The sequence below is a fragment of the Nomascus leucogenys genome, chromosome 10 (assembly GCF_006542625.1).
Source record: "Nomascus leucogenys isolate Asia chromosome 10, Asia_NLE_v1, whole genome shotgun sequence".
NCBI classification, from domain to species: domain Eukaryota; kingdom Metazoa; phylum Chordata; class Mammalia; order Primates; family Hylobatidae; genus Nomascus; species Nomascus leucogenys.
This window is the reverse complement of record NC_044390.1, coordinates 43,598,139-43,607,907: the sequence shown is the minus strand read 5'-3', so window position 1 is coordinate 43,607,907 and position 9,769 is coordinate 43,598,139. Positions and strand designations below refer to the sequence as shown.

The window sequence follows — 9,769 nt, the reverse complement described above, 5'->3', positions numbered from 1 at the left end:
CTGTCGCCCTGGTCCAGCCTCTTCTGGGCCCCTCGAGGGAGCCGGGCAGTGTGAACCCTGTGCCCCGGCTGCCCCAGCAATCATGCTGGCTTTTGAGAGCTCAGCTGGTCTTGCTCGAAGTGTCTACCGCTTTGCATTCTGTTTTTTCTTATTTTTGAGACAGGGTCTTGCTCTGTTTTCCAGGCTGGAGTGCAGTGGTGTGATCATAGCTCACAACAGCCTCCAACTCCTAGGCTCAAATGATCCTCCCACCTCAGCCTCCCGAGTAGCTGAGACTACAAGCATGTGCCACCACACCAGGATAATATTTTTGGAGACACAGGGTCTCACTATGTTGCCCAGACTGTTCTTGAACTCCTGGGCTCAAGCAATCCTCCCACCTCAGTCTCTCAAAGTGCTGGAATTACAGGTATGAGCCACTGCACCCAGCCTTTGCATTCTAAGGGGAGCTTCTGGGGTTCAGGCCTACTGGAGTTCCCCAACACTGTCTTCTGCTATTGTCGAGCACAGGCAGCGGATGTGGGCACAGCAAATGGAGAGAAAGGGTGTCTATGCCAGCCAAACCCGGAGAAGCCTGTTCCTAGTGGGTGGAGCCAGAAGGCTAGAAAAATATAAATAAAAACAAACCTAAGGGAAGCAAAGCTCTTGGGTGCCAGAACGGGGCTAGCCAGGGCTGCAGCTGTCTGAGTAATGGGTTCCACATTTGTCTGGCTCGGTCTGCAGCCACCAGGATCCAGGGTGCACTGTGGGCCTTGCAAGGGCTGGAGTGGACAGTCCAGCTACATCTGGACCTAGCATACCCTTACGGCGGCCCCATCCCCGGCCACCACAACAGGGTGGAGATGTTGCTGCGAGCTTCCACTTCGGCACCCCAGCTTCCCTCCCCCCACAGCCCCACCCCTGCCTGGGGCTCCTGGGTTCCCCCGGCCAACACAGATTGTTCGTGTTATTAATGCCGTTTTCCCAGAGATTCCATCTGGCTTTTTAATTGCTCTGGGATGCGGCTGGGATGCTTTGATAGTGAATCGGTATCTTCCCTGGGCCTCAGCTTACGTCAAACACTCCATCCGCAGAGAGGGGCGTGGGGGAGGGGGAGAGGTGGGGTTGTCCAGAGAGAAGAGATAGCAAGCGTCTTTCACAGAATCAAGAAAGCTTTCAAAGGTGCTAGTGGGTTAATTTTATGTAAAGAAAGGAAAAAGAGGCCTGGCAGGGTGGCTCACGCTTGTAATCACAGCACTTTGGGAGGCTGAGGAGGGAAGATCACTTGAGGCCGGGAATTCTGAACCAGCCTGGGAAACACAGCAAGACCCCCATCTCTACGAAAAATAAAATTAGTCCCAGCAGCTACTTAAAGGCTGAGTAGGAGGCTGAGGCAGGAGGATTGTGTGAGTTCAGGAGTTTGAGGTTGCAGGAGTGGTGACTGCATCACTGTACACCATCCTGGGTGACAAAGTGAGACCCTGTCTCTAAGAAAAGAAAAGAACAGAAAAACCTTCCCCTCTTCCCTAGTATAGGAAAGAAACAGCTGGAATATCAACACCGTCTAGGCAAGGACTCTGCCCCATGCCTGGAGAAGGCCTGTGGGTGCCTTGGAGGCCCCTCTTGGCTAAACAAAGTCAGGGGTTTCTGCTATCCCTTGTCCTTCCCCATGAGTGGCCCCCTCCCCTCCTGTGAGATCAGCAGCTCCTGGAGGAGGCCTGGCAGGTTCCTGCCTGGGAAGGAGCAGGTGGGAGAGCTGGGAGGGGCAGACACTCCTCACCAGGCCCAGTGGCTCATCGCAGGTGTCAGGGCCAAACCCCACGTTCACAGATTCCCAGGAGATCCAGGAGATAAGAGTAATATCCGTGACAGCACTAAGCCATCAGGACGCATCTGGCAGCAGAGGAGATGCCTCCCTCCCTTCTACCCTTGCCCTTTCCTTGAAGGCCAGCTAACCCTGAACAGCGCTGTCATGGGACACAGGGCTCAGGAGTGGTGCAGCAAGGGGGGCGAGGTCCCTGCAGTCAGGTGCTACATGTCAAGGGGAGATCAGGGCAAAGGAGAAGCATCCAGGCATCTTGGGACTGGGGCCAGCAGGAGGCCACCCTCCCCAGGTGTTTCATCGAAGCTGCTGCCTCCAGAAAGCCCTCCCTGGTGGACCCTGTTCACACTCTGAGCTCCCCTTCGTTGCACTTGGTAACCTTAAACCACAGCTTAGGGCCTCAAGGGTGTGAGCTCCCCCAGAGCCAGAGCAGAGTCGGCTTGTTCCCAGCCCAGTGCCCCATCTTTGGCGCAGGCCCTGGCCTACAGTAGGCATCCGATAAATACTTGAGGTGTGTTCAGTGCTGGGTTCTTGGAATGGTTCTTCCTGAAGATCATAGTCAGGAGGGGAACTGTGAGGAACCCTGCAGGAAGCGGTGGGTGGCCAAGGGTGACTCTGTTCCCGGGAGGCCCCTACAGCTGGGCATGGGGTACATGCTGGGCAGGTTCACCCCATGCCGCCCAAAAGACCTTCCTCCCCTCTACTTTGGCCCCCCCGGGGGCCTCGCCCTCCTCATCCCTTCCCTGGGGCTGGATGTGATTGGATCCTTCTTGTCCCTAACAAAGCCCACCCTGGAACTCAGGACGAGGAGGAGGACTCGGGGTAGGAGGGATCCTTTCCGGGAGCCGACAGCTTTGAAAGAGGAAGCCCCTAGCTGGCTGGCACAGCAGAGAGGAGAGGAAGGAGTGAGGGCAGGAGGGTTGCCCCACCCCCTCCCGTCCTAGGACCTGTTCTGGGGGGAAAGGGGGAAGACAGGGATCAGCCCCCTCAAACAAGAAAAACTGGAATTAGCACTGAACTCAGAGGGTTTGCTGGGGTTTAGCAAGCTGTGGCCTGCCCCAGGCCTCTGGGCACGCGGCGGGGCTCTGCCTCCTCTGTTCCCAGGGTGGCGGGGCAGGCGCCGCCTCCTCACTGGGCTCGTGGCCTCTCCTCTGCCAAGGGCGGCCGTGGGTGAGGAGGTGGCCAGACACAGGACAGAGCTGGGGGCCGGAAGGGGTGCCAGCTAACCACGCAGGCAGGTAAAGCTAAGCTTCCAGAGTGTAAAAGGAATGTGTAATTTCTCGAAAATGCCCCAGCCCGCATCGGCACACACAGTAAGCCACTCAGTGAACATTCTCTCGGTACAGAGTTAAAAAAAAAAAAAAAAAAAAAAGTGCAATTTATCTTTTACCCTTCGTGAGGGTAAAATCTGAAAAGCACCATCAGCCTCCTGGGCCTATTCCTCCCAGGCCTTGTTAGTTCAGGCATAAGGGCTGCCCTCCCTTGCTTGGCTGTCACTGCTGCTAAGGGGGGTGCCAGAGTGCCTGACCTTACAGGGTGCTCATTGGAGTTGGCGGTACGCCAGCACTCAGTCCCCTGCTGGGTCCGGGATGAATGCAGTGGGGAGTGTGGATGCTGGGTCAGTTCTTGAACAGCCAGTGTGTGGGGCAGGACCAGACCCCTGTTGCAGGCCTGCCTCAGCCCCCTTTCTTGTGAGGGCTGGGGCTGGGCAGGTGTGGAGGGCTGGATGGAGGGCTCTGTCTCTTCAGGCTGCCTTCAGGCCTCGCAGGGGTAGGGTGTAGCCACATGGTCCAGGGAAAGAGGAGAGGGTTGGAGAGTCCTACCACTGGAGGCCTCTTCCTGCTGGCTGAGGGTCCTGCTGGAATCTGGAGCTGCGGTGGGTGTGAGTGAGGCTGCCGGGGCTGGAGCTATAGGTGATTTGCAAGGAAGTCTGCACAAAGGGCTCCTTGAGCCTGGGGCTGCTAAGCCAGGCCTGCCCCTCAGGCAGAGGACTCCCTCTCCTCCCAGGGGCAGATAAGAAGCCTCGCCAAGGCCTCAGCCCCGTAAACCCCTTCAGCCCCCTCCCCTGACACCAAGAGACTGCCTTCAGGCTCTGGACATACCCCGTTTGGAGCCTTGTCCTCTGCTATTTATTTGTCTTGCCTGGGGGAAGTAAGTCACCCCCTTAGGGTAAGGGGCTCAGGATGGATGGAGAGCTCACGAAAGTCAGGACTGCCGCCAGGGAAAATGCTGTATTATTCACAAATGTGACCTGGCCCACAGACAACCTTGGAAGTAGCTTCTTTCTGGTTTTAAAAAGACACCGACATTGACTTTGATATGTTTATATTATAGATATAATACATAAAACATCTAGGGTGAGACTCTACGTTCTCCCCAAAAGAAGAGAACCAAGCCGTCCTTCCCTGCTCCCAGCCCCAGTGATGCGTTGGCGGGAGGCCACCTCCTTTCCCGACCAGGAGCCAGGGCCTCTGGGGGACAAGCCTTGTGGGCAGCCCAGGCCGGAGGGGCTGGGGAAAGCTGAGGGCAAAGGAGAACCCCCCTCACCTCATTGGTCCCCCAGGATCACAAGTAATCCCAAAACCAAAAGGAAAGAGAGTCTCAGACCCTTCCCCCAGCTGCCGACGGAGAATCTCATTTTGGCAAGTATCCGAGCAAAACCAAAACAAAACAAAAACCAAATAAAATGGTGGTTTAGCAGAGACGCGCACATTCACATTGCACAAGGCACTGCTGGGGCACAGAGGCCAGATACAAGTGTTGATATCGGCTGATAAAGCAAAATATTTGGAAAGCTTGTCATAACTCCAGTCCCTCTGGGATGGACTGATCGTGCTTCGTGTTCCTAGGCAATGCTGAAGGCATACAGTACAAACAAGGCTGAGGGTCCCAGTGGCCCTTCACCCCCCATGCCCTCCCCACGGCCAGATCTCTAGGTCTCCCTCTCCCACCAGGGGTATACATCCTCAGAGCTGACCCACGACCTAGCTTTCTCGTCTGACTCGGGGTGGGGGCTCCCACTGGTCACCTGGTGACCCCCATCTCAGTGAGTTCCGCCCCAAGGGGAAGCCCAGCCTATAGCAGGCTGAGGTGGGGTGTGTGCGGAGCGAGGTGGGAGAGGCGTGGAACTAGAGACCCTCCACCTTCATGTAGAACTAAGGGAACAACCTTAGGTTCCAAGCCCCAAGTCCCTATGTTTCCACCCCTTTCTAAGGACAGGCGCGGAGGAGCGGCTGGGGCTGGCAGGCTTGTCGGGATCTCAGCTCCCTGAGCCCTCCTCCTGCCACGGGCCTGCTCCCCTCCTTCTCTCATGGGGGTCTGCTGTAGCCTCGGGAAGGAGGCAGGAAACCTCCAAATAAAATGACAAGGCACGATTTGCTCCCCCTACTCGGTAGGCATCGGAGCGGTGAGTTTGCATTTCCAAGGCACAAGGTTATCCTTAATACTAGAGTTGCCGGGCTCCCAGCTCAGCCCCAAGAATTCTCCCCTCCTCGCAGGGAGAAGCCACCGCCTGGCCCCCTCATCTTAGACGCACCAAGTCCGGCGCAGAGGAAGGGAGGGGACACGCGGAGCAGGCCAGGCTTTCAGGAGGCACCGGAATCTCCTAGTCCTGGCTCGCACGGCTGATGCAAGCCTCGAGATCCGGCGACCCCAAACCACTCCCTGGGTCCCCGCCGGAGGCTGGCCCAGGGCGGTCCCACAGCCGCGCGCCTCACGCGCAGTTGCCCATGGCCTTGACCAAGGAGCTCTCTGGCAGCTGGCGGAAGATGCCCCGCAGCGTGTCTAGTTCGCGGCTCAGCTGTTCCACCCGCTTGCGCAGGCGGTCATTGTCACTGGTCAGCTCCAGCACCTTTTGCTGCGTCTCCACGTTGCGCTGCTTGGCCTTGTCGCGGCTCTTGCGCACCGCGATGTTGTTGCGCTCGCGCCGCACCCGGTACTCGTTGCTGTTCTTGTCCACCGACTTCTTGGCCTTGCCCGCGCCGCTGCCGCCACTCGCGCGGAGGTCGGGGTGCGCGGCGCCCAGCCCCTTGAGCGCGCTGCCGGGGCCCGGCAGGCCGGCGGCACCGAGCGCGGGCGCGGGGTGCGGGCTGGGCACGGGCGTGGGCGGCGGCGTAGGGTGACCGGGCTGCAGGTGCATGGTGGTCTGGCCGCAGTGCGCGATCTGGAACTGCAGGTGCGGGGCGGCCAGGTGCGCGGGCGGCGGGTGCGGGTGCGAGGGCGGCGGCGGCGGCGGCGGCTGGTAAGGGAAGAGGCCGGCCAGCGCCAGCTGCTTGGCTTCATCCTCCTCGCGGGGCTCCTGCTTGATCACCAGCGGCCGCAGCGCCGGCGCCCCGACGCGCTCGTACAGGGGCTCCAGCCTGCCGTCCAGGTAGCCGGCGGCCGCGCAGCCGTAGCCGGGCGGGGGCCCGTGCGCTCCCCCGGGCATGACGGCGCCGCCCGGGCCCGCGGGCGCGCCCGGGTAGTCAAAGTCGCCGCCGCCGCCGCCGCCCGCGGGGCCCGCGGCCGCCTTGGCCTTCTCCTGCTGCCGGCTGTGCTGGAACAGGTCGGCCAGGAACTCGTCGTTGAAGGCGGCCGGGTCGATGTAGGCGCTGATGTCGATGGACGTCTCGTGCTCGCAGATGCCGCCCAGCGGCTCTGGGGCGGCAGGTGGGGCAGGAGGCTGCGCGGGGCCCGCGCCCCGGGGAAAGCCGAAGGCGGCGCTGCTGGGCGCGTGCGGGGGGCTCTGCAGGTGGCTGCTCATCGGGGGCCGCGGCTCCGCCTCGTAGAAGTCGGCCGACTCCATGGGGGAGCTAGAGTTCTCCCGGCATGGCGAGCCTCGGCGGCCTCCAGCCTGCGCGGGGCGTCGCCGCCGCCCACCTGGAGACGCTGCTCGCCCGCGCCCGCGCAGCTCCGGGTCGCGAATGGCCCGGCCCGCGCCGGCCCAGCTTTTATACCCAGCGGGCCGCGTCGCCCCCTAGAGTCGGAGGCGGCCTCTGTCCCCGGGCGGCGGCGGCGCGGCGCCTGCTGGGTCCTAGCGCGCGGCCGGGATGGGGCGGCTAACGAGCGCGGCCCAGCGCGGCGATCCCCAGGCAGGCCGCGGCGCAACGGCCACCGCCTCCTGCGCGCCCAGCAGAGACTCGGCGCTCGCTCCAAGCTCCGCCCCCGGCCCGGCTGTCGCCCCCGCGCCCACGTGGTCGGTAGCGGGGGCCCCCTCCTCCTGCCTCCCCTAGGCGCCCGTATCCAGCCACGGCCGGGAGCCCAGGAGTATCCCGAGGCTGCACGGGGTGGGGGTGGGGGGCGGAGGGCGAGTCTTGGTCTTGAGCTGCTGCGGCGCGGACTCGCTTTCAAAGCCAGACCAGGCCTGTCCGGGACCCGCGTCCCGGGGAGGCTGCGGCGCAGAGCAGCGGGGCTGGGGCCGGTGGGGGGCCGTTTGGGACGCGCGGAGAGGCCCGGAGCGCGGTGGCTCTGCGTCTCCTAGCTCTGATCTTCGGGCTACCCCTGTGATTCCGCGCAGAGGCACCTCTCGAAGGACGCCGGGGTCCCATGGGCGGCGCCGCGCAGGGCGCTAGGACCCCGCGGGGAGCGGAGGCGGCCTCGGCCCGGGAGCCTGGAGGACCTGGCCGGTTGATCCGCCCGCGCTGGAAAACTTTCTTTATAATTACTTCTTCAGGCCGGAGCGCGCGGCTTGCTAGGCGCGCGGAGCCGGCGCTGTTACCCGACGTGGAGTCGCCGATTTTTTTTCCTGCGGGACGGGCGGGCCCCCCAGACGAGCCGAGCTGGACGCCGGGGCGAGCACGGGGAGGGGCTCACCGAGGGAGGAGACAAACTTGACTCTGGGGCCGGGATTCCGAGGCGGGGGCCGCAGCCCGCGAGGCCCGAAGCCACCGCTTCCTCCCCCGCCTCCCCATTCAGGTGGGCGCCAACGGCGGGAGCGAGGGTGTCCAGGCCGCCGGGCTGCCAGGTCTGATCACCCACAGGGAGAACTCTGCCCAGTGGTTCGCCGGGCGCTGTAGTCCCCGGGATCCTAGGGACCGAGGCGGTCAGGCCCTGGGGCCCCTTGAGTGCGGCAGCTAATGCTCTCACCGCTGCGGGGGAAGGAGCTTGCCACTGAGACCCCCAGCCACGTGCGTCCCTCGCATTCTTTACTGGGGCCGGGGTGGCGGCTACGGACTGTCAGCTGGGCCCACATGGGGTCTTGGGAGTTCTCAAGTGTCTCCTGTCCTTGCTCGCGCCTCCCCTCGCCACTGGCGCTGAGGCCTGACGCCGCCTGGGTCCGGGCTAGAGGCGCGCTTGCCTACAGGTGACGGAAGACCCCCTTCACCGACAGTGGCCTTCTTAGGCCTGGCAAGGCGCCACGACCCGCCCAGGAGCCCCGGAGGGGGCGCAGCTAAAAACACCGCTGGAGAGCCCCGAGCTTCCGCGACGATCGCAGTAAAGAAGCAGTTTCATCTGGGCAACGCACACTGCGCTTTAATCAAGTTCCTATTCAACATAGTCCCAGTGATTAATAGCCCAACTGCTTCGTTTTCGGTCCAGAGCTCATAAACAAGATATTTTTAGCTTGACGCTTTTGGACGGGAGGGAGTAAAAACCAGATACGTTAAATAAATAACCCGATGTGAGCCGAAGAGCTGCTTGCTGAGCCAAATGCAGGACCCATGCATATACCATTCACCTGTGGAGGGAGACCTGGCCGGGAATCAAAAAACACCCAGAGCGATTTGCATTTTTTTCTGCGGTGCTAAAACTAATGGCTTTTCCTACCTAGGAACAAAGAAACGCCACTGTACATGCACTGTTCCCAGCCTGTGGAGTTGTGGGAGAAAGGCGATGTCTGGCCTTTTTTGCACAGCTGCTGTTGCCTGCGCAGAGATCGGGAACTCTGCCCCGTAGGACCGGAAGAAACCTCAGTAATGGGAATGAGACTTTGTCCAATAGGGGGCTGATGTATGTGTGGGGGCGACAATGGCAAGGAGTGGGACTCCCAGCCTGGGGTTCTCCAACCCCAGGGGCCACAGGTCCTCCTACAATTGAAACAGAATTCACCCACCCGGGCCTGCCCTGTGCAGGGTGCCGAGAGCCCAGGGATGCATGAGAGGGTGGCTCCTGCCTCTGGGAACTGGGACAGTGGGAGAGACAGATAAGTTGTCACACAGAGGCTGCTGGGAGGAAGGAGGAGACAGAAGGAGTAGGGGATGGGACTTCATTCTTTCATCAAATGCACAGGAGGCACAAATGGGAATCAAGGGTGGATGTGCTGTGATGAAGAGAAGTCCTGCCCTGAACAAGGTGGCCCTGTGGAGGAGGCAGAGATCAGATTTGTCTGGGGAGGTATTATGGACTGAACTGTTTCCCTGCCCCAAATTCCTATGATGAAGGCCTAACCCCCATGTGACTGTATTTGGAGATAAGGCTTTTAGGAAGTCATTAAAGTGAGATGATGTCATATGGGTAGGGTCCTAATTTGATAGGATTGGTGGCCTTATCAGAAGAACAATGTCGTGGGCATGCACACAAAGGAGGTGGCCATCTGCAAGCGGGGAAGAGGCCCCTCACCAGAACCTGACGGTGCTGGCAGCTTGGCCTTGGCCTTGGGCATCCAGCCTCCAGAACCATGAGAAATAAATGTTTATGGTAGGTCTGTGATGGCAGCCTGCTTGGACTGAACCGGCGGAGAGACAGGGCTTCATGCAGGAGCAGACCTTTGAGCTGGGCCTTGAAGATTGAGCAGGAATTTACTGGAAGGATAAGGGAGGAAGGCTCTTCTAGGAGGAGGGAATGGTAAGTGCAAAGGTGGAGAGCCTGCCAGTGCATGTGTTCTGGTAACAAAGAACGAGATGTTTGGCCGGCTGGAGAGTGGGGTGAGGGAGGGTGGGGCCTAGATAAGGCTGGATCCGCAGACGGGGCTGGGCTGATGGCCAAGGCTGCTTCAGGTGAAGGGGGAACCCTTATCTCCCAGGCTTTTGACCTCCAGATTTTAGCAGGGGA

General features: G+C 60.8%; 1 protein-coding gene and 1 pseudogene across 2 annotated transcripts; one reads left to right on the top strand and one right to left on the bottom strand.

The window, feature by feature from the left end:
• Positions 1-4,109: 4,109 nt before the first annotated feature.
• Positions 4,110-6,728, bottom strand: CEBPA (CCAAT enhancer binding protein alpha). Its single transcript, XM_030820238.1, has one exon. It carries the CDS (start codon positions 6,582-6,584, stop codon positions 5,514-5,516), a length of 1,071 nt encoding a protein of 356 aa, XP_030676098.1. The 5' UTR covers positions 6,585-6,728; the 3' UTR covers positions 4,110-5,513.
• A 596-nt stretch (positions 6,729-7,324) lies between these two features.
• LOC115836956 lies at positions 7,325-9,229 on the top strand (annotated as a pseudogene). The gene has a single exon (XR_004031969.1). The product of XR_004031969.1 is annotated as an uncharacterized LOC115836956 (transcript).
• Positions 9,230-9,769: the final 540 nt, after the last annotated feature.